General features: G+C 36.6%; 2 protein-coding genes across 3 annotated transcripts; one reads left to right on the forward strand and one right to left on the reverse strand.

The window, feature by feature from the left end:
* Positions 1–5,887: 5,887 nt before the first annotated feature.
* Positions 5,888–9,331, forward strand: BNAC01G28490D (protein RICE SALT SENSITIVE 3). 2 transcript variants are annotated; one of them, XM_013832754.3, is made up of 7 exons: positions 5,888–6,139; positions 6,296–6,349; positions 6,443–6,628; positions 8,114–8,219; positions 8,413–8,454; positions 8,567–8,623; positions 8,710–9,331. In XM_013832754.3, the coding sequence occupies exons 1-7, from the start codon at positions 6,003–6,005 to the stop codon at positions 9,253–9,255; spliced, it is 1,128 nt and encodes a 375-aa protein (XP_013688208.1). In that variant the 5' UTR covers positions 5,888–6,002; the 3' UTR covers positions 9,256–9,331. The 2 variants fall into 2 exon arrangements, with proteins under 2 accessions (XP_013688208.1, XP_013688209.1); XM_013832755.3 differs by having other exon boundaries at positions 6,299–6,349.
* A 13,967-nt stretch (positions 9,332–23,298) lies between these two features.
* On the reverse strand, positions 23,299–24,671 carry LOC125579940. Its single transcript, XM_048743851.1, has 2 exons — positions 23,922–24,671; positions 23,299–23,829 (listed from the first exon to the last, which is right to left on the reverse strand). Exons 1-2 carry the CDS (start codon positions 24,669–24,671, stop codon positions 23,299–23,301), a joined length of 1,281 nt encoding a protein of 426 aa, XP_048599808.1.
* Positions 24,672–25,171: the final 500 nt, after the last annotated feature.

Below are 25,171 nucleotides of genomic sequence, written 5' to 3' on the forward strand. Positions count from 1 at the left end.
TTTGTTATTCGAAAATAAAACATTAACTTGAAAATCATCCATAAAAATTAAAGCTAAACCTCCGCTGAGTCCAAGTGGATCAACGGTAAACAACTGGTCAAATCCTAAGTCGGCCTGAATGTTTTGCAATAGCAGCCTTCTGTTGATAAAATGAGTAGATAATATTAGATTAAAATGAGTAGAACTAGAGATAAAATATTGTATCAGTATGATCGAGTATCAGAAACACTATTTGAAAAAATTCATTTTCTATATGACGCTTCCATGATAAACACATTTAGCTACACCATGTTAGAAATTGGAAAAAAAAATATTATTTATCGTTATTGATTTTCGGATAAAAGTCTTACATGCTTTTAATTAAAAAGAAAATATATATAAAATTCACACACTATTAATGAATCTACCGTACTTTTTCTTTAATTTGCTCCTAAGAAATATGATAAAAATAAATTATATCATTATTTCATCTATCGAATCAAGTGTTCTCGTCTCATTTCTCTCTCTTCTTATTCCTTTTCTTCTTTCTCCTCTCATATTCGTGCTGTTCTTTCTCTCTCTTCCTATACACTATTGCTTCGAACTTATTTTCCATTTGATTCAATTAATACCCACCACTACATTAAGCATTTTTTTACGGTTATTAGTGTACATTCATACCCATAACTACATTAAATGTTACATGTGTACCCAACACTACATTAAACACTACATATTTTTTCAATTGATTCAATTAGAGCACCATTAACCCTTAAAACCCCATTTGGGTTCTTTTTTTTTTTTTAATTAAAAAAGGACCGCCACGTGTCAGTGGGGCTCGCGAACAGTACAAGAACCCTACCAAACTTGGCTCTTGCAGAAGAGAAGGAAGAGGTGGTTTTAAAAAAAAATTGTGGGACCCACCTCTTAAGAACATACTTAAGAGGTGGGGTTAATCATGCTCTTAATACCCAACTCTAATGTTATAATTTTGTATAACTTGGTATTAACTATATTGGTAAAATTGGTATAACTTAGTATTAGTTGAACAGTAAAATCGTAAAATCGTAAAACTTGTATAACTAGATTAGTTAAACTGTAGAACCAAACCGAAATGAAATTATTATATTATAAAACTTATATATTTTATGAAATTACATATTTTATTAGATGGTTAGATGAGAATTGATTATAGAAACCTGAATATAAATAACACTACATGTGTACTCAACACTACATTATGTACTACATCTTTCCCAATTGATTCAATTCGTACCCATCACTAATGGTATAACTTTTTATAACTTGACAAAACTACATTGGTACAACCGGTATAATTTAGTATTAGTTTAACCATAAAACTTGTATAACTGACATTTTTTTAAAAGGTTTTTCCCATTTCTACAATCCTCCCGATCCTTTCAACCTTATTTTCCCTCATCTCCTCTCTCTCTCATAATGAGCAGTCCGTCTGGTTCCTCTTCCACGAGTGGTGTTGTCATAGGTGTTGTCAGTTCCTGTAAACCAAGTAATAGGTGTTGTCGGTTCTTACTCCTCTTTCGATGGGTAATTCGATTTAGGATTGACCCGATGGATATACAATTGGAATGGATAGTCCACCTGGATGGATTGTAATTCGTTAAATTATACCCTGATTTTGTGGTCTTACACTCTGATTTCGGAATTAAATTAAAAAAAAAATAGAAAAAGGAAATAGAGCATATGAAAAAAAAAATTGGCTGGGGAGAGCCAGCCATCGACGAAACTGAACTTACAGTTGCAATTCACATCATTGAGACCTATAGTGAGAAACTGATGTTGCAGATTATACAATAGTAAAAAGGGAGAATTGGCAAAAAGAAACAATTTGATTTTTTGTTTGTCTAAATAGGATTTTTCATACATTTGGTCATTTTGGATAAGTTTTACCCTTTTTAATGAGAAAAATAGTAAACTTAGTTTTAAAAATTGGGAAAAATATGAAAACCATTGGAAACATTAGTATTACTATTTATAAGTTTAAATTTTACTTTTAAAAATAGTGGAATCATGTTTAATTTAATGTTCTAGCACGGACATAATACTCATTCTAACCATCTACCTAGTCTACAAATCGTATAGTAAGTATTACACACAGATTTATCCTGGGTAGAGAATACAAACAAAACTTTCTTCTATATTCTACTAGAGCTAGATTACGTCAGCTAGTATTCTAACTAGATATCTTTAGTCTACTTGTTCTTTTATTACAACTTATAACCCCGACTCTGTGAAATACCTTTCTTTTTTTATGTGTCATAACATTTTCTGCCTTTTACGTTATCATACGCGTAGGGAAGAATAAACCTCATACTCTCTCTTCAGTGCTCTGCTATACGTAGAATATATATTATAGGGAAATCACGAAAAGTATGGAAACTTTCATATTTCGATAAATATATTTTCTAAATCTAAATTAAATCTACCCTAAATCTCTCATAGCATCTTCTTTCAGAAATAAAAAAAAATCATCAAAACTGCTTTTTCCTTCATTCGAACCCGAGTTATTCAAGAGAAAAATACACACGCAAGCCACTAGACCACACATGATTTAAGCTACTTTGATATGTATACCAGTTTAAATACTATCAAGTATAATAAAAATCTTAAAATTGATCCTTGATTAATCCAGAATTAGTTTCTGACTTTTGTATATTTTGAATTTTCATATAACCGGGTCAAAAGTGCACGTTTGAAAATTTAAGGCAAAATTGTAAGGACATTTTTGTAAATTTGGAAGATTGGGGCAAACATTACACAGAAAATTCATGGACCAAAGCTGAAAATAGGAATACTGACTGGTCTAGATTGAACAACTGAAAGTTTTGGAATTAATTTGAGGAGCAATATGTACAAACAGAACGTTATGGGACAAATCTGTGATTAGTCAAACGTTTGAAGACCTGTCTTGCAAAATTACCCAAACTGGCCATTGTTGCTTTTCGAGAAGCTTTCCTTCGATCCGCGACAGCGAGGGCTGATTCCAATATAACAGAGACAGTGGAGTGAAGCTGAGAGCACGACGAGATTGGAGCCTTCGGATATGAGACGGAGGAGTGACATCACGAGTTGACGCCGTGGAGGAAGCTTGGTCGCAGCGATTGGAACAGAGCATGACCACGAAATCGACGAGACGAAACCGACACGAAGCACATAGCACGGTGGTGAGGAGCTAAAGAGGATGACCTCCGGTCGGGATGAGCAATATCTCTTCCGTGGATGTTTTTCTTTCTTCTGTTTTTCCTTTTTTCCTTTTTAATAAAAACTTAAATCAATTACAAATTATCAATATTAATTAGGTTAATTGAAGAGTATAATAGTATTAAAGAGAATATAAATCATAATCACCTAAATAATTTTCTACAAGTTTTATCGAGACAAACCTAAATTGAAAGTGTCTATTTTTACGAGGAAAGTCTATTTTTTCCAATTTTTCCTCGTTAAAATCAATTTGTAGCTTTGACCAACAGAAGAATAATCATTGGACTATACTTATATACTCCTATTAATTATTCTATTCTTAAGTAGCTGTAAGAATGAATGTATACAATTTTCGAATATATTTGTCGGTAGCATTGTCCAAAAATGAATCATTTAATTCGTCAAAACTATCATACGGATCCATGTGAGGTTTGAAGTTGTAGCTCTACTACAAACTGTAGGGTCCGTTAAATGTAATATTCACAAACTTAACATCTCCATATGTAGATAGAGATGTTTTGGTATAATCCTAGAAGTGTTACGTGTAATGATTTCGATTTTGATTTGACTTGAATATATAATGGATTTTCTGATTTTGGTGTGTGGTATACCAGTATATGTAATTTCTTGATTAAGTCCTGAGTATCATCAATGAGATTTTGATTCCTAAGGCCATCGCATGTGCATAATTTCATACACCCATGCATGTATGTTTTGAGTTTGTGTGCACGTAAAACAAGGTTTTTGAAAAGAAAAAATGATAACATTGCATCTACTTGAAATTGGAATATGGTTGGATGAATAATCAATGAAATCTTGTGCATGTAAAGACATTTTTCTTTACTTTCTTTTCATAGCTTAGTTAACGTACACACTAATCATTTGTTGCATTTGAAATCATAATGTTCTATAATACATATTGATCACACTATTGTAGAAACTAAAACATGATTTAAATCGGGATAACTTGGCACAAAATAATGGTTTCTCACTTACATATACGTAAATATGGATGAAATAAATTAATGTACAAAAGAATCAAAGAAAGACGTACAGTTTCCGTTAGCCCACTGAGTTGAAAATAAATGAAAAGAAGAGACCCCAAACTTTATTTCATAGGATTTAAAATTAAATCAGTTTGACAGTTTTTTTTTTTTTTTTTTTTTTTTTGTAACTTAGTTTGACTGTTTTTTTGTCAGAAGGAACACTTATTCAATGCAAGTAAACATTAACTTACATATGATTGTTGACCCAAAAAAAAAACTTACATATGATTTACAGGTAAATAGACAGTTTCTCATTTTGCGTAAAACCCAATAATTATGAATATGTTACTTCTACATTTTAGTGAGAATTAATGGTATCATAGTCATGTACCTTACAGAAATTGATATACTTGGTATACTACCTGGTCCGGGCTAAGAGTAGGTTTGTATATATTCATCTTATAAGGTTTTGGTAGTTTACATGATGGTGATCAATTTGTTGATGCATGTACCAAACCAAAGTATCTGATGTAATTTGGTTTTTGATAGGATAAAGAATATATATATGACGAATGACGAAATGGGTTTTTATGTATCAAATGGTACCAGTACTACATTGTACATGTTGTTTGCTTGATTCTTTTGTTATACATGCACACACATAAATATGGAAACTATTATTGGTTATACTATTTCAGCTTTGCTCACTAGAGAAAAACTTCAACGTCTACTGCACTACCACTGTATGCTAGAGCACCTCCATCGTGGATACGAAGAAGTGGGAAATCTCAAAATATTTTAACATTTAAAAATGAAAAGCAAATGAGAGACTAGCCAAAAGTATCTTAATAGAGAACTTTTCAAAACTTCTCCAAAACTCCATTTGATTGCGTGTCTGTTTTTCATTGGTGCTATATTTTCTTTTTAATTTAAGTTGTAGTTATTTAATTAATAATAATAATATACTACTCAGATACTCAACTTAAAAATTCAACCGATAAGGATGCTCAAAGATATCAAACCTTCGTTTTTAATTAGTGGATAAGTTACATAAGAAAATTTGAAAATAACCATTTTTATTGTACTATTTAACAATCTTAAATTAAATAGTATATATACAAATATACATGAACTTACGTTTTGACATAAATTATTAAATTTATATATTGATATATATATATATATATATATATATATATATATATATATGTATTTAATTACAAACACCTAATTTATCATTTACCTAGATCTAAAATTGAGTTTAAGATTGTATATTATATTAAATACTAATTTAATAGGAATATGAGTGTTACTTAAGTAAATTTTAATCTGTAAACATGTTTAAAAATCATATTTATAAAACAGATGGTGTAATTTTTTTTGTTTGGTTAAAGGGTAGAACATGTACTGCAAAATAAACCATTAAAATGGACTACAACTTGTAAAGAAGTGATATATCTAAGGAATCGGGTCTGAATACAGTTTTACAAGCGTCAGAATATTATGTGGCTTTTACTTGAATTTAAAAAAAAATGTAAAGTAAACAAAAATAAGATGACGTTGGGTAAATAATTTAATTTCTTACCTCCATCGAAATTTTAATAAATAATAACAAAAAAGATGCTTTGGGGGATGGATCTATCATCTATAAGCTTATTATATAAAGGAGGATAGATGGTGAGGGTTTTCTACCTTCTTCTATCTAAAAAAAGCCTTTACACACAAAAAAGAGTCTTTGCACACCAAACAAAACAGAAAAGAAAGAACTCAAAGAAAAACTTAGAAAATTCAGATTAAATGGAAGAACATCTGAATCCATTACCTGTGACTCATCTTCTTCAACACACACTAAGAAGCTTATGCATACACGAGAATTCCCAATGGGTTTATGCTGTTTTTTGGAGGATCTTGCCCAGAAATTATCCTCCCCCCAAGTAAGCTTATGATTAAACTCTAAAACTCCTTTTTCTTTTACATTTTTATTTGGCTTTCTTGTTATTCTCTTCCTTTGCTAGCTTTTCTTCTGTAGTTTTGTATTTGTATTTTTTTATTTGAATGATGAATATGTTCTGATCATTTGATGCTACAAGTAGATGGGATGGTCAAGGAGCTTATGATAGATCAAGAGGGAACAGGAGAAACTGGTACTAATTAAACCAAGTATACAATCTATTACAGATATAACGATTTCTTAAGTGTATATAATTAATAATAAGGTTGAATATTATTTATTGGAGGATCTTGGTTTGGGAAGATGGGTTTTGCAACTTTGCAGCTTCTGCCGCGGAAGTTAACTCCGGTGAATGTAGCGGCGGTGGTGACAGCTCTACGGCTTACGGAAATAGTGATTATCAGCAATATCAAGGGCTTCAGCCTGAGTTGTTCTTCAAGATGTCCCATGAAATCTACAATTATGGAGAAGGGTATGTGAGGATAATATATATATATATATAATATTTTTTTTCTCAGCAGAAGTTAATTATAAGATTTGTTACGAAAATAGATCCTTTTCCTCAATTTTCCTTTTCATATAGTACTTTCTCTTTTTGGTTTAACTTTTTTGGTAAACAGTTTTTTTGGACCCGAGTCCATACTTTTTCATACCTATTTTTCTATTCTGTTTACATCCCCCAAATTTTAGAAACGACAAAAAAACTCAGTTTAAATCCATATGTATGTATATGTAACTAAGTTGGTTTTAAAAAGTTATATGGGTCAACAAAGTTCCTCTCTACTTACAAGTCTTCGGGATTTAATCTTTTTATTCAAAGTTTATGGGTCAAAGTTTGATCAAAAAGTTGCTGAGAGGGGGGTATTTAATCATTTTCTGGCAAATGGAGTATTTATTTAATCATTGTCAACTTTTTTTTTTCCATCAATAGTTTTTTAATTTATAGAAACGGGCCCAGCCCAGAAACATATTACAATATAAGCCCACTAAATCTATCGGGCTAAAACTCGTTACACAATTGGGTCCATTTCCAGCGGCCCACCTTGAGAAACCCTAGACACTACACGGGAGCGAAGCGCGGCCGCCTCGCAGATCAGTCTTTTTGTCGCGTGGACACGTGTTAACATCCTCGACGTCGAGGGTCACGTGTCGCGAGATCATCGCATCACACCCGCATCTCGTCCTTACCGGAGATCCAACTTTCGGATCAAACCGGCCACACCGGAACTCCGTCGTTCCGAACCTCTTCACCGTAAAGAGCTTATGGGACTTTAATACCGGAGAGAATCAATCGCCGTGGCGAGATCTCATCCACCCCCGTTCACCGCAGCCGCCCAAAGCCTCGCATGCAACCTCACTCTTTCCGTCGGAGATCTTCCTCTCCTCCGACGCGACCAGAAACAACTTAAAACCACAACTAAACCCCGAAATAAAAAACCAAACGGAAAACCTAAACCCTAAAAGACTAGGGGACGGAAGCCGGCGACGTAAAGCTGAGATAGCCTTTACCCCTCGGAAGCTGGATCCGACGACGGCATAACTAAGGAAGCTTCCCCGCCGCGGAGACAAAGGACCGGCGGCGACGGATCTGTGAGAGCCTCCGTCTCCCGGAGCTAGAACTCGAACTATTGACACCCCCCCCTCCTACCCGCAGACCCCGCCGTGACTCCCGGACCAGAACCACACCGGTTGGTGGCTGATCAGAGCTCCGACAAACGGAAACCGAGTAAGAGGAAGAGCGACAGGACCGGATGATTTTATCGAAGGGAAAAGGGCTCCGGCGGCGGCACGGACACTCACGCGCCGGCCGACCGCCGGATCCCCTTTGTAAAGACTTTTCTCTCTCTAAGTAATAAGTAGTTACATAATCATTGTCAACTTAAAGTATTATTTTAATAATTGTTAATTAATTTAATTATTCTCTCTAATGATTGAAGTTTTATTAAATTTTGTGCAGGTTGATAGGAAAAGTAGCTGCAGATCACAGTCACAAGTGGATTTACAAAGAACCTAATGACCAAGAGATTAATTTCTTATCTGCTTGGCACAATTCTGCTGACTCAGTAAGCATATGCTAATATACATATGCACAGTTTTATATACACCTTTTTATATATGGCCTTTATATGCATACACATGCATAATCGGCTTAGAAGAAGAAAAAAGTATCCATACATCTGAAAGTTACAAATTATACACACAGATTTATACAGCATTGTATTAACCACATACTAATTAAAATTTGTAACTGTGCAGTACCCTAGGACATGGGAAGCTCAGTTTCAATCTGGCATCAAGGTATATTTCTAATTTACTACATCAACACACATACAAACTTCCATATATAATTAATGCATGATCGTACCTTTAAGTATTCAGTTAAGCATATTTACATGAAAATGTTATGCAGACAATTGCCTTGATTTCGGTTCGAGAAGGTGTCGTCCAGCTAGGATCTGTTCACAAGGTTTCCCTCTCTATATACATTATACTTTTTATTTATGTTTATATAGACAGGACAATTTACATACTTCAATTCCTTATAAATTAAAGGTGGTTGAAGATTTGAGCAATGTTGTGATGCTAAGAAAAAAGCTGAGCTATATAGAAAGCATCCCTGGAGTACTTCTTCCTCATCCTTCTTCTTCTGGTTACCCTTTCATCAACGCTTCTCCTTCTGACACGTGGCATTTCCCCGGAATAGCTCCTCCTCAGTCGCAGACTGAGCATCACCAACAGCATTTCTACCATTCTGACCACAACCACCGCTTCTTGATGAGCAACCACCACCAGCCGCAAGCGATGAAGATAACGCCGTCGATGAGTAGCCTCGAGGCTCTTCTCTCGAAGCTTCCGTCTGTTGTACCTCCGGCGACGCAGCCGGGGTACTTCCCGTTTCACCACAGTGCTAAGGAAGAAATGAGTCAAGAAGATCCAAACGATGCGTTTAGGGCTCAACGTAGGGACTTGGTTGGTGAGGGCAGTAATAGTAACAACAATAATCATTACAATAGTAATGATAGTTATAACAATAATTGCAGCAATAATAATTACGATAGAGAGAACAAGATCAGTGGGTTTCTTGGTCAGGATTATTAAGTGTAATAAATTTGTTTGTTCGTATAAATTGTACTAAGATTTTCGTAGTCTGACATTTAATAATTCTTAGATTTTATTACTTCTCTTAATTGGCGAAATAAATAAACATTTCTCTTATAACTTTGTATGTCTGTCTGTCTTGTTTCTAACGTAGTACGTTGATTTCGACTGTACTTGTGTAAAAATTGTTGCAGAATCCATGTCCTGAATAAATATTACGTTTGTACTGGAAAATAAAATAATAAAAAACAGAGATCCCTACAATAAATATTATTTTCGAGCAATGGAATTTCCAACGTTCTGCTTCTTTAGGCTTGTTTTGGTCAAGATTCTTGACTCAAGGACTCACGGAATTATTTTGTAGTTAGCACCAGCAGTTTGGAAAATCGCATTGCCTGTTAGTTTTTTTATTTGATCAAAATGCCTGTTAGTTTTGAAGTGAGCAAATATTTAGATATATATATATATATAATCTGATTGGATTTCTTAAATCATGTAGAATGTATAAACTCTTTCTAAATACGATTACAACTGTAAGTTATACATATCATAACTTTTAAATTCTAGATAATCATATATACACACATAATGCAACAAAAAAAAGGTAATATGGATCTGTTTAATTTTGTTTTGTTTAGCTACAACAAATGCAGGAAATGAAACTAATTATTCGTTTGATGGATGTTCTTATACCAAAGTTATAAACTGGAGAGCTAAACCACATAAACCGCGAAGATGATGGTTATGAAGCCATATATCTGGTTTTTCAGTTATTATTTTTTACTCTTGTTTGAGAAAATGGTAGCCATTTTTATCCATTTTTACCTAACCTTTTTTATATCTCAAATAATAATTGAAGAATGGAAAGAAAGCTGAAGTTTTCTTAACTGAAGATGTATGAACTAAAACCCCAATTCCTTTGGTTACATAACAATTTGGTTTTTGATAAATCTGTCAAATGGTCCGTCTAAATGTCCAATTGGATTTATCCAAATGATACATTTTTCCTTTAACATTTATTAATCGGTCCATAATAGACATTGGTCAAGAAAAAAAATACGTCTTATGTCAAACAATAACATGTCCAAATAGGTATATCTATGGACAACTCATTTCAATATAATTTTAAATTTCATCTAATAATTGCATAAATTTTAATTTTCACCAAGACAATAAAAAATTGTGATTTTCTGTAACAAAATTAAAATTAAATATTCCTCTAATAAAATAAAATTATGTATTCTCATAAGAACTTTGAAATTACATTTTTTCCTGTAAAACTAGACAATTGTATTTTCCATAAAACCGTAAAATGTTATTTTTTTCACAAAAGCTGCGAAAAATTATGTTTACCCATCAAAAATAGAAAAAAAAATTGTTTTTAAAATTAATAAAATAAATCTTCAAATCAACAAAATCTTAGATTGAAAAAGTTTGAACATGGACAAATTCCATTTGGTTTTGGTCTTGTCCAGTTATATACCAATTTGGTTTGTAGCCCATTTCGAACGCGCTTTAATTTGTCTCGTCAGTGAGAAATTATGACAGCTATAGTTATCGGCAGGATCGAACTCAAAACTAATGGATTTAAGGTTTGGCCCCATGCCAAGGCAACCCCAACCACCGCTTGGTTACAGTGAAGCTGATGTTCTTGTATGTTTTCGCTTCTACCCATTTCCAGGCCCTATTTGTTAGAAGCAAATGTTAAATGTACTTTCATTGTAAAAAATAAAATACTTTCATTGTATCAAAAAAAATAAAGTACTTTTTTTTTTTGTTAAAGATAAATAAAGTACTTTCATTGTATCAAAATAAAAAAATTCCATGTGAGGAAAAAAAAACGACTACTGTGATTCTTAAAAAATGGATATTTGAACTTCTGCTACCCGTGAGATAAATAAACATGCAAATTGATTATTTATGAATATGTTCTGATTGGTACCATGTTTGGATGTTGGAACAATGAATCAACGAAAATTGTTATACCATATATGAATAACGAGCCGATCATATATAAATACAACTAGAGAGCTTTTCCCTTTTTCATCTTCACTAAAAAAACAAATTAAAATCAAATTACATCTCTATAATATTACGTGTCGTTCTTACTTTAATTTTCATGATGATTGATTAAATAGATATCTTTAATGAACAACTATTCATAACAACTATTTTTATTTCTTTTCTCTACATAAATTTTAAATAATTTTTTATTAAATTTTCTTTTTATAAAAGCAAAGAAATAAGAAAAAAAGAAAAATTATAAAATATACACTTATAAATTTTTAGATGTAAACGACTTTAAATGTATAATATTATTTGTGAATTTATTTTTCGCATTCGATCTCTCACGTTAAAAGTTAGAGCGGTTAAAGTCATTGATACTCTTAATGAATTTTTATATATAATTTAAAATAAATTTTAAATTAATAATATATTTTTTAAATAAAATAACTCATATATATTGTGTTGTTATCTTGAAATAATATTTTCTATTATAAAAGTTAAAAATTAAGATATTTTGAGCTCTCACGTTAAAAGATAGAGCGGTTAAAATCGTTGATACTCTTAATGAATTTTTATATATAATTTAAAACAAATTTTATTAATTATATATATTTTTAAATAAGATAACTCTTATATATTGTGTTGTTATCTTGAAATAATATTTTCTATTATAAAATTTAAAAATTAAGATATGAAACAATTTATTTATAGTTAACTATTAATAATTCTTATATATTATGTTCTTATCTCGAAATAATATTTTCTATTTTAAAATTTAAAATTTAAGATATTAGAAAATTTATAATTAAATATTAATCAAGTAAAAACATTTTTATAAAGATATTTTATGAAATATTTCTAATATCTAAGTGTTTTTAAAATTTCAACACAACAATAAACATATATATTTAAATGAAATTTTTGTCCTATAGAAATAATTTGTTGTTTTGATTAAACTTTTTGAAAACATAAATATTAAACTATCATACTTGTTTTTTAATTCATAAAAACAAATTAATAAGTATTCGTAAGAAAATTATGTCTGCATGTTGGGAAAAACATAGTACCACTTTTCATGTTTACACTAATATCACTTTTACCATCACTTTTAATGAAGGGTAAAAGACACTTATACCCGTAGGGTTAACTAATCTAGACTTAGAGTTTAGAGTTGAGGGGTGGAGTAGGGTTTTTGGAATGTGAAATTTAGGATTCTAATAAATATATAAATAAATACTTAAAAAATTTTTAAAAAAGTTTCAAACATAATTTTCGATTTTCAAAAAGAAATTATGAAAAAAAATTAAAAAAAAATTAAAAAAACAATTCAAAAAAAAATTCAAAAAAATTATAAAAAAAATTCGAATTTGAAAAAGTATAATTCGAAAACATAAATTTTTTTTATATATTTTAATTTAAATAATGATTTATTATATATATATATATATATATATATAACAAGTGTATAAGAGTCTTTTGTCACCTGATGAAAAAGATATTTTTGAAAATATCCCTTTAGTGGTGGTAAATATAAAAAGTGGTACCATGAAAGTGGTAAACATAAAATTTCCCAAAAAAACACTTAGTTTTACTACCTATTATCCTTTCCCAAATACCATAAATGAAAAAAAATATCTATTATTTTATTTTAAAATATTTACTTATATATAAAACAAGACTTCACATAAAAAATTGAAAAATTAAAATAATTTTAGACATTCTTTTCTGTTAAATAATAATATATTATCAAATTTAAATAATAAAATAATTTAAAAAACATAAATTCATCACCTAATATAATTTATTTCACAATAATTAATTACATAGATAATCTTAATGAACTAGAAATTATACCTAAATACCATAGTGATAATTATTGTATTTCCTTTTTAATTAAAATTTAATTAACTTTTAACTTAAATTTCCTTAATAACAATAGCACATAAATAATACAAGTAAATATTTATAAAAATTCATCAATATATAAATTATAAAAATTTCTTTTTAACAATAAATTTTAAAATATAGACTTCTACTCCATCTTATCGAAATAACATCAAATTATACATAAATAAATTTATCAATCTAAAGAAAACCTGAACAAAAACTGATTAACAAGATTTTTATTATTTCAAGTCTAATTATAACCAAAAAAGTATGATTCATTTCAAAAAATTGTTATAACCCAATATACCCAAGATAAATAACAAAACCAATCAAATATGAACAATCAAATTAACCAGTTTTTATGATATATATATATATATATATATATATGTATATATAAATATATTCATATATCTGCATTAATTTTAAAATATAATAAGTTATATTTATTAATGCATATCTAATTTAATATTTAATATTTTTATTTTAAACATGATATACCAAACTAAATATTTTTTGTAAAACATATTTACAAATATAAGAAGATAAACTGAACTACCTAACTAATAAGAAAATTTGACCCTAACTAAAAATCATCGCCATTTGAAAAAAAAATAGATGCAACTCAACATACCAAAATGAATACTTAAACTAATACAAATATTTTATTTGAAATCAAATATCTAATTAAGATGGAAAAATAAAGTTATTCAATACAATTATTAATTTATCATACATACAAATTACAAAATTACTTAAGACTTATCAGCAAACAAAAAGAAATATTTATCAGTATTATAATTTATTTATTTTGTAAATGTTTATCGCTGTATATGAGCATGGAAGAATCACCTAGTTATTAATATTGAAAAAAGAACTTGGAAGCAGCTAGGAGAATAAAATTAGCGACACACATTCTCCTAACTACCATCATCAAAACAAAGTTTTCTTTAAGTCTATGGGAAAAAAATTATATAGTATAAGACAAGAGTTAGGAATATGAATATGAATCTTGCAATACCTTAATACTTTCTCATAACTCACGAGGGAAATTGTTGATTTGTCCTTCCTCCAACACATCTTTACCGTCAATCTTGTAACCTAACCTACCCGCATCCGTAACATCATGAGTTTCTGAAAACAGTGAACGCACCAGAGATTATTCTCAGAGTTTTGCAACTGATCGAGGTTTTTGTGCAAAAAAAAAGAAAGAGGGAGGAACAATACCTTTCCGTGCTGGCTATTTGTAACTGTGGAAACCGAAATTCACATCGTCGATTTGTAAAATAAGGAAAGCTAAGAAACCCTAACTTTTCCAGAGATCCAGATTTCTGCTGAGCCAAATGTCATACAATCGGCCGAGGCGCAACAATAATGACCCAAATCCATTATTCTCAGAGCTAAGCCTTGATACTCCACTCGCGAAGAACCTCACGAGCGAACTAGGGATGGCTTACTGTTGGAAAGGAATCTAACATTCCTCCACAAGACCCATTTAATAATAGGTTTGCCTCATTAACACTAAGGGCCTAGTCAAGATCAGCTCGGCTAGTAGATCGACCGGCTCAAGGAGTCATTTGATCGGCTTAGCCTGATGGTCGACTGAATTACCGGCTTAAGATCGGCTCAACAAACCTCGGTTTGGCTCGAAAGCCCATCAAGCACGGTCTTAGGTTTGGGCCTTTAGGACGAACGAATCTGAGGACGAAGGGATGGAAGCTATAAAAAGACCAGAGAGGGGGAAGAAAAGGGGATCCGTAAATAGACACCAAAACACTGACGGCAAGGTTTAGGATTTTACAACCGATCGAGCCTTTTTGTATCCTCGTCGGTGCTTTCAACAAAGCTCCGACCTTGTTTTTTTTCCTGAATCTCCTTATAATCATGTTTGTTATCTCATACTGATCAATAAAATGTCTTTAAAGAATCCACAAATCGAGTTTAGTTTCCTTTCGTTCGATCTAACCAAACTCGGATTCAACAGTTAGCACTGAAGGAGGTAGGGGCAGGAGCATCATCAGAACTCAGGTCGAGTAAATCTACAAGAGGAGCTGCAGCTTTAACAACACCGTTCGGAATACTAAGTGAAGACTTTCCGGAAGTTGACACAGCTATTGGTAAAGAACCAGCTCTCCTTCCACTAAATGTTGCCTCATCAAGGACCGGCATTTTTTCAACCAGAGAAGATCTGAATAAATTTAGATCCATTGTGACGAGTAATTTAGTTGATTAATATCCGTGGAACTCTCTCATACAAATTGATCAAAACAGATATGTCCAGTAATTTCAAAAGAATTACCTTATGTTCTGATGCTTTTGGATAACTAAACTGAACTGAACTCCATAGATCTTTGTTGCAGTTCCAAGACAAAGCTACCTTTGTTCTGTCCTATAATACTTTTAACCCTCCTGCAAGCACATACAACAAACCCATCGGTGAGAAGCATCATTGGCTAATTTCCACTGCGAACAAATTATAAATAAAATTACAGGGCCGTGAAATGAATCGATGCATGGTTATACCCTAATAAAGGACAAAGTCTAGAATCAGCTGTGAAGACATAATCAATCTAGCTAGGAGTTGGCATTCTCTGAACAAAAAGGGAAACGAGATGATATCTTTAACAAAGCAATGAGTGCCATTGCCTTAGTTGTGACATCTGATGAATGATGCTTAACAGCAGTCTCGAAAACATCCACTGCATCTGATTCTGTTACCTGATTACAGAAGTTTGAGAACATAAATCAATATCTACATACCTGACTAAACAGTATTATCTTTAGCATGTACAGATGATCAATCAAAAAGTTGCATGCAGAAAAGTTTAGTAATAAACCAATATAAATGAGCAATCTAAATATTAAGGAATAAGTATCCCTTAATATGTAGACTCTATAACAACTTAAACCATTTTCTCCACTTTCTTAAAAAGCAGAAGAACGAGCTAGCGCAGAAAATCAACAATTCAAGAGTTTAACATTTTCGAAGATGTGAGGAACGCATAACTTTAGTATCAGTCACAAAAAAAACCGCCGGATGATGGTACTCACCGTAATTGGTTCTTTTAGTTCAAGCATTCCATTATCGTTAACCAAGAGATCAGCATATTCTCCTATGCGCCATATTGCAACCCGCTCAATGGTTTCCTACCCAAACATCATAGTGACCGTCTTACTCCTAAATTACAAGATCAAATTGGGAAATGTCTGACTAAAACAAGAATGCCATTTACCTGTTCAGAAGATGTATGTAATGCTCTGTACAAAGCCCTGACAGTGTACCCATGGAGATCAGGAGCATTTGATATAACAACAATCAGCACGTGCCATACATCATCTTTCACATAATTACCAGCCTGTTATGACATAATCAAGATTAGAAATCTCAAATTAAGATCAACTTATTTTCATAACATGTAAAGAAACATCAGTTAAAGAAACCTACATGACCATTGGTGCCAATAAATTGATGGAAAATGTAGCTTCACTATATGAGTCAAAAATATACCTCAGATAGAACCTTTACCATTTGATCAATGTACCAGATTTTCTCAGGAGCAAACCTAGTCAGCAAGGAAACACCAAAAGTTAGCACACATATAGCCAATCACGTCTGATAGACACCATTCATCCAGGCTAGCATCTAATAAAATTTATGGATGACTTTTAATAGAGCATAAACTCATCTATGTTGCAAATTACAATGTTCAGTTGCTAACTTTTAGAATTATGAAATCTCATTATTGAAATGTCGTGCAACTTACTTCTCTACAATGGAATATATCTTTGCAGTAAGATCGCCCGTAAAATCTTGTTCGCTTAATTCCAAATATTCTATTAGCTCCTTTGCTAGTGGCTTCACGTTATTCACATTCATCAAAAGGTAAATAAGTTCAAGTGCCCTTCTCTGAATTGAAGCAACTGAATCCTAAACCAGAAGATATCAAAGAACACATATTCCACTTAATAAAATCTCAGGCCATTTAAACAGAATTGGATGGTTAAATGTTAAAACGAAAAACAAGATACAGTCATTCTACTGTGATACCAAAGCTGGGTAGCATGCTTTAGCTCTGAGGAATAAATAGCATTCCATAACCAGTAAAAAAAATACGCTGGTATTTCAGTAAGATACACCAAAAAGGCAACTGGAACACCACATTAAGTACCTTAACACACTCCAGTATTGTAGCTCTGTGTCTCTGAACCGCTATGGAATCAACGGTTAAGGCTCTCATCAGCATATTTAATGCTACGTATCTGAGAAAGCAAAGCTTAGGTTTATTTTATTTTTTGTGGAAGATAGTCAATGGAGAGCTGGGAAAGGCATCAGATGAAGTGTGTTATCACTTGTTTTCAACATGCAATTGTCCCAATTATACACAAAACTATCAAAACATATCAGGTTTGGTTTCTTTTACTATCTTTTAACACCCCTACTCCTTGAAGTAGACAAATAAAAAATCACTGAAAACAAGACATATGAATGAACAACTTCTGATGGCATTTAGAGTAAACGAAGAGCTGGAAGACTAATGTCGACGAATAATAAAATAACAGAGACAAGGGTACAGAAAACTCAGATACTAGTACAGTCGATAAAAACCTGATGTTATTATCTCAGTTGGACAAGAATTTTCCCAAGATATTGATTGCAAGGACACGTAAACCACCATTTTCTTCGATGCTCATTATCGTTTGAACGCATTCATATGCGATAGCGTTGCCTGCATTTTTGTTTGACTCGGTTTTAGATGCCACCTAAGACATTGAAAATCAAGTTGGGAGTCGAGATATATTATACTCCTTCCGTTTCAGATTACTTGTTGTTTTAGATTTAGGCACACATATTAAGAAAACATTTAATTTTGTATATTTACTAGATAAAAACATTATTACCAATACACCTAACTACATTTCAACCAATTAAAAAATAGATAAAAATATAAAATCAATAAATTTTGCATTGAAATAAACGACACTTATTTTAAAACAAAAATTTTACCATACAACGACAAGTAATCTAAAACGGAGGGAGTATGAAATAATGATCCGGACTGATATAGATCAAAAGCTTTTCAAGCCAAATGTAACAAAAATTCTGAGTAGGTATGAAAAAGGCTTCATTTGTTACCATTATTTATTTGTGGAATTATTTAATTAGTTTCGAAAGCTATAAAGAACAAACGGTATGAAAAAATCAAGAAACAAAAAACCTTTTTTAAAACAAATAGAAGACAAGAAACATAACAACCATTCAGGACAACATACGCCTGCAGATAATTCTCGACAGACAAAGTACAAACAAACCTGAGCAAGTATATCATTCATAAGGTCACTGGCCTCTGCATCCCCTCGGCCCAAAATACGCAACAGTATGAGCAATCTGACGTGAAGAAATGGATCGGTAATTCCAGCTACATCATAGGCAGTGTTTGAACCGAGACTGTGAATAAACTAGTAAAGAGAAAGGACGAGTTCTCGTCGGTGGCTCAAGACAAAGACGTGTTTTATTAGATCAATGAGTCGAAACAGTGTTACAAAAGGGGGAGAGAACAAAGGAATTAGTCCGGCGAAAGCTGGTTCGTCGGACCGTACAAGTCGGCGAGAAGTCAGATATGAAACCCTAAATCTAGCCGGAAGTGAGTGTAATAGTTTGCGGATCCCCTTCTTGTTGCCTTTTCTCCTCCTTTTATAGACACATGCTCGTTAACCTAATGTGTCCTGTCCTGACAGGCCTCCTCGAGTGGTTGGGCCGAGGTGTCGGGCCGCTGACTCGAGTCATCGAGCCGAAGACTTTCGGTTGGTCGTCTCGCCGATCAAAAGCAATCTAAAGCCGAGTCGATCACCGGCTCGCAAGTCAACTTTCTTTGTTGTGATCATGTGTCTGGATAATTGTCTTGTGGGCCTTTTGGGAGGGCTAGGCCCATACCCAACAGTAAGTCCCCCCAGTTCGCTGGTGAGTAGCGTAGCCGACTCAGCGAATTTGGAAGTAGGGTTTGCAAGACAATTGTTCCAGGTTTATGATCTCACTCGATTCCTCGACTGTGTGAGCAGCTCGTTTATTCTCACTCCGTGATTTGACCGATTCGATTTGGACCAGCGCTTTCTTTCGGTTTTGATTTCGACTGTTGGTCTCGATTCAAACCGGTCTTGGTTTTCCTCGAGAAGTCGAAACGTCGCGAGTCGTGGTGAGCTTCACGCACCCAAATGGGCCGGTATAGGCCCATCTAGGCCTAATGATGACGCCTCGGGGTGCGATGCGCTCCTTCCCTTATAAATACCCCCCTCGCATCTCATTTTCTCCACTCTTCATCCAGTTCAGGTACTTTCTCTCTCTTGCTTTCCGCTTCTCTCTCCAACTTTGTAGTCTTAGTCCTTTGAGAATGTCGTCGGGCGGTAGCGGTAGGCTTTCCAGGGCACGGAAAGGGAAGGCTGTGGCGAGAGCGACCGAATCGAGTCCTGCTCGTGTCGTCGAGTCGAACTCCCCCTATGACTTCGAGACGATTCATCGTGAAGACATGATGGATACATAGAATATGGATACGCCTCAGCGTGTCCTCGTTGCTGAGTCGGCACGTCAACTCCGCGAGGAGAGAGAGGCTGCTTCATTGATTGCGAGAGACGGTCAGGGTGGGGAAAGTGAAGGAGAGGCTTCTCTCTGTGACTTCGTTCCATGTTGTTATCACCCCGAAGGGATGTTCGAGGATCTCCCAGCTTTGGCGCCGGAATAGATGCGTTCTCCTGTCGTGGAAGGACAAACGTGGGAGAACGTCGAGGAGACTCGTTCGACTCCTAGCAGCGTGAAAGCTTTGCTGAGAGAGTGCGGAGGAGTCGGAGTGACTTTCCTAATCCCGACGAGGTCTCAGAGGCCGTGGTCCCCTCCGTTGGGGTTTCAGTGTGTCTACGAGTCATACTTTCAGAGCGAGACCAAGCTCTGGTTTCCGATTCCTCGACTCATCACATCTTATGCGAGACGTCGTGACACAGCGATGAGCCAGTTCTTGAATGGCGCGTTCCGTATTTCGGTAGCGTTTATTGTGACGGCGGCGGAGATCGATATCTCGATGAGCGTGCGGACTCTTGAAGTGCTGACCTACGTTAAGTCTATGGGGGACGAATTGTTCTCGATTCAGATGAGGCCCAACTACAATGTGATTGTTGACCACCCCAGCAGAACGGCCAATTGGCAGCGCTTCTATTTTTACGTCAAATCTGATGGTTTCGCCTTCGAGGAGCCGCCTGGCGATTCCTTTCAATTTTTATGGAATCATAAGCTCGGCAGAGCGCTATTGTTAGCTTATCGACTGTTTCTTTCTTTCGTTTTTTGACTGACGAGTCTTCGTTTGATTGCAGTCGATCACCCAGATTTGGCCTCCTATCCAGAAGAGTTCATTGCTAACGCTCGTGCCGTCGTGTCGCGTGTTCAAGTAAGTTGGAAAGACATCACCGTCGAGAGGATTCGAGGGGCCATCGATAGGATTTCGAAGAGTAACTTTTCTTTTCGTGATTACGTATTTTTCCTGGCTCACGTCTGTTCACTCGAGGCCTTTATCCGGATTTGACTCGTCGACCTCTTGCAGTGGACTGGAGATCCGATTTACCACCTTTGATTACCGGCAACAAGCGGCGCTTTTCGATATTCAATCGTGCCGAGCAAAAGGTGATCAACATAGCTAGGGAGATGAAGGAACTTCCGGACTTGAGCGCACTAATCAAGAAGAAGCTGAGCGGAGGGAAAAAGACGTCTTCTGCGACTCCTGGCGAGATGACTCCAGATGACTCCTAGTAAGACGACTCCTGGTGAGATGACTCCTAGTAAGACGCCTCCTGGTGAGACGACTCCTTCAGGGCCTCCCCCTCCTGCTGTTTCCTCGGGACCACCTGTAGGCCCAATCAATATCGAATCCTCGAGGGAGGATCTCGTGCAGTCTTCTGAACGAGAGACTGCCGAGCCATCTGTGACAGACGGTAATAAGAAGAAAAGGTCTGCTCCCGATTCTTCTGCTAGTCGGAACCTATCGGGAACGATGAGGGTCACGAACCTGTTGTTCATGAGGGCTCTTCTTGTGATGCTGCGACTCGAGCTGTCGTTGAGTCGAGCGGCTCCCCGAACATTCCACTAGAGAAGAGGAAGAAACCTTCCTGTGGGAGTGACGCGTCCGCTTTTGCTGCAAAGACTCCTTCGGTGGCGCCTCCGAAGACCACAGGGGGTGGTTCAGCCTCGGAGGAACGTCGAATCAAATTCCGCGATCGCGTTGAATTCAAGTATGACGGCGACACTCCACTTGCTTACGCTCCGTCGGAATGTGCTGAGCTTATTCGACAAATTCGAGGTGGCGCCAAGGACATGCCTTTAGTTAAAGATCTCCTCTTCAAAGACGCATATGTTGATGCAGCGAGGACCAAGGTTTTGGTAAGGATTACTCTCCTCGTCTCGCCTTCTCTATATTCTTAGTTCTGATCCTCCCCTTTGTTTGTGCAGAGCGATGGGAGCATGAACTACGTCGTTGAGATGTACGACACAGCCCTTAAAGAGACCATCTCCAAGCTGAAGCAATCTGACAGACTCGTGCGAGTGAGGGACACGGTTCTCAACCGCAAGACGAGTGAATTCAGGGCGGCGATCGACAAGGCAGCAGCGTAGCAGAGTCGGTTACTCGCAGGAAAGAAAGCTCAGAAGGAGAAGTTTATGGAGAAGTTCGGGGAGCTGAAGGACAAATTCAAAAATGCCGCTGAGAAGATCAGAGGACTCGAACGAGAGAGAGCTGCTTTGGAAAAAGAGAAAGCTGCTTTGGAGGAGAAGAGGGTGGCTACGGCTTTAAGGCATCTGAAGCAGGTCAACCGGTTGAGGACTCTCGAAGTTACGAGGTTACACATGAGCGAGTCCGCGTTCAAACGGCTATGATTGTCAAAAGCAATCATCGTTTTGCTAAAATTCGAGACCTCGAGAAGCGTCGTGGTGACTTCGAGACGGCAAGATCCCTGCAGAGCCAAGCCTTTGGAACGAAGAAGTGTCTTGAAGCACTTAAGGAGAGTGGGATTGATATCCCGCAAGAGACGATCGACCTGTTTGCTGAGCAGAGAAGGAGTTCGAAGCTGAGGCTAAGCGCTTAACTGTTGGCGGGATTCCCGAAGAGCTTTTCTGTTTGTCTCCACTTCATCTCCCGTCCACCTTCTTGAACGTGGACGTTTTGGAAGCGATCGACCCGTACGGGGCGAACACAGGTCTGATTGATGCAGGAACCGCGGTTTCCCTCCAAACTCCAACTAGTTCTCAGGGAGATCAGGCGACCGAAAGGTCGAACGAACCGACCGAGAGAGAGCTCGGGGAGTCTTCTGTTCAGGGACATGAGGTCGTTAGCAGGTTGAAAGGTCTGAGGATGCGACTGCTCCACTTGTATTGGACCCTGCCCCGTCAATGGCCAACCTCATCGTGAGTGAGGAGTCATTGATCCCGATACTCGGAGTTAGCGACGCGAATCCGACTCCTCCTTTGGGACTCGAGGAGGCGGGATCGGAGCCTGTTGACCTGCTCGAACTCTCAGACTCTTCAGCTAAAGAAGAGGGTGGTGAAAAATCGGACGAGCGGGTCCCCGGGGATAATCCGCAAGGAACAGAGGAAGGAGTGGTCGACGAAGTTGAGAATCCGCCTGCTTCGACAACGGACGAGGCTGGAGGCGCCTCAGATCAGCTCTAAGCTCGAGTCGTTGAGGAAGACCCCGACCGTGCCGAAGACTAACCTCATATGTTGTTGTTGATTTTCTTAAGCTTTATGTTTTTAGCCTTTGAGGCTTTTGTTGATGTAATTTCTGAACTCTTTACTTTGCGGCTGTTTTTCGTTTCAGACCTTCAGCAAGCCTTATGGTTTGTTTTCCTTTTGGACCATAGAAATTGTCTTTTTTTTAAAACGAAGTTTGCCTTAGTCGTGAAACACAGTCTCGTGGACTCGGAAGTGATAGTTGCCTTTCGACGAGTCGCTGAATTGTCTTTCGGACATTAGATTCTAACGATTTTGACTTGGCGATTCGGTCAGTGTTTCGAATTAAACCGGAGAGTCGATTGTCCAGTCTTATAGAATCTTGATGCGTTATGCCGTCAGTTTGAGTCCTCGAATAAGTATAAATTTTTGACTTCGAAGATAATCGTTTATAGTTTCGAGCGACAGCGGTTCTCATTCGATCTTAAAGTAATCCCTAAAAATGTTAGGTTGTAGTACCTTTCGATCTTAAAGTAATCCGATCTTAAAGTAATCACTAAAACCTTCTTGTTGTAGTACCTTTCGATCTGATGTTGATAATTCTGGATGCGGAGCAGGGCTTGGTCGCGGCGCTCTTCTATAGCGTCCAGAGCGTCGAAGAACATGTCGCTGTTGAGTTCAATGTTCTGCGGCATTCTTGACCATCGTAGATTGGTTACGTTCACTTCGGCGGGGGCCATAGCTTCGACTCTGTGTACCATTGAGAAAGGAGTTGATTTTGTTGCTCCTCGAGGAGTTGTTCTATGTGACCAGAGAACGCCGTCGAGTTCATCGGCCCAACATCCTTTTTTCAAGTCGAGGCATTTCTTCAAACCGTCGATTATGATCTTGTTGGATGCCTCGGCTTGACCGTTGCTCTGCGGGTATCGCGGACTCGCTGTGTTGAGTCGGATTCTCCATCTCTCGCAGAATTCTCGAAACTTGTTCGATATGAACTGGGAACCGTTGTCAGTCACTATTTCGTAGGTAGGCCGTGGGGACAGATGATGTTCTTCCACACGAACCGTTGAACCTCTTTTTCTGTTATGCTAGCGAAGGCTTCCGCCTCAATCCATTTTGCGAAGTAATCTGTCAAAACTAGGACAAAACGCTTCTGTCGAGAGCTTGGCATAGGGCCGATTATGTCCATTCCCCATCGCATAAAAGGGTATGGAGCAGTCATCGTTCGCAGCAACTGCGTCGGGGAGTGGATTATCGAGGCATGTCGTTGGCATTGGTCGCATCGTTGGGCGTAAGCTTCGCAGTCTGCATTCATTGTTGGCCAATAAAAGGCGAGGCTTTTGACTTTTAACGCGAGTGCTCGACCTCCGGAGTGATTTCCTGCGGCGGCTTCATGCGTTTCGGCCATGACAAGGTGCGTCTCCTCGTTGTTGATGCACTTCAGAAGCACCTTGGTTGCGGTCCATCGATGGAGTTCCCCATCCAAGACGACGTAGTGGGCACTCCTTGTCTTGAGCCATCTTGCAATCCATTTCTCGGGAGGTAACTTTCCGACGACCAGATAGTTGATGAATTCTGTCCTCCAGTCGGTAGCTTCAATTTGTTCTGCTGCGGGGTCCTCGTCCATGGGGATGGCTTCGGTTATGGGTGCTACGACGGTCACTTCGCTAGGCGGGAGCTCGATGCTTGGCTTGTCGATCTTGTGGATGGGAATGGTCCGTTTCACCTGATCGCGCAGCCTGCTACTCAAGGCAGCGAGGGCGTCGGCGCACACGTTCTCTCCTCTGGGGAATTTGGTGAGTTCGAAGAATTTGAAGTCCATTCGTTCGTTACGAGCATCGTAGTCGCCGCTAAACTGACTGGTAATGAGTTGTGAGTCACAGTATGCACTGAGGCGTTTTACTTTGACTGCCTTAGCGAGTCGTATTCCGCTTTATTGTTTGAAGCGGTGAAGCCGAAACTGAACGACTGTCTGATTAGCTCGCCTGTTGGAGACTGCAGTTGGACTCCTGCTCCTGATCCTTTGTTTGTTGACGATCCGTCGACGTGAAGTATCCAGTTCTGACTTGGAAGAATTAGGTCTTACTCTAGCTCTAGCTCTGGTGCGAGCTCGATCAGGAAGTCAGTGAGGACATGGGATTTTGCTGCTGTTCGATTTTTGAACACAATGTCGTGCTCGCTGAGCTCGATAGCCCACTTCGATAATCGTCCGGAGTGGTTGGTGTTCTGCATGACGGTGCGTAGCGGTTGATTCGTTAGTACTTCGATCGTGTGCGATTGGAAGTAAGGACGCAGCTTCCTTGCTGACGTAATAACTGCAAG

Source organism: Brassica napus, chromosome C1 (assembly GCF_020379485.1).
Source record: "Brassica napus cultivar Da-Ae chromosome C1, Da-Ae, whole genome shotgun sequence".
Classification (NCBI taxonomy): domain Eukaryota; kingdom Viridiplantae; phylum Streptophyta; class Magnoliopsida; order Brassicales; family Brassicaceae; genus Brassica; species Brassica napus.

Coding starts and splice junctions, on each gene's coding strand:
- BNAC01G28490D (XM_013832754.3), top strand. CDS start 6,003: ATGGAAGAACATCTGAATCCATTACCTGTGACTCATCTTCTTCAACAC. Junction 6,140..6,295: donor AGAAATTATCCTCCCCCCAA/GTAAGCTTATGA, acceptor TGATGCTACAAG/TAGATGGGATGGTCAAGGAG. Junction 8,624..8,709: donor AGCTAGGATCTGTTCACAAG/GTTTCCCTCTCT, acceptor TATAAATTAAAG/GTGGTTGAAGATTTGAGCAA.
- LOC125579940 (XM_048743851.1), bottom strand. CDS start 24,671: ATGGACTTCAAATTCTTCGAACTCACCAAATTCCCCAGAGGAGAGAAC. Junction 23,830..23,921: donor CTAGCATAACAGAAAAAGAG/GTTCAACGGTTC, acceptor ATATCGAACAAG/TTTCGAGAATTCTGCGAGAG.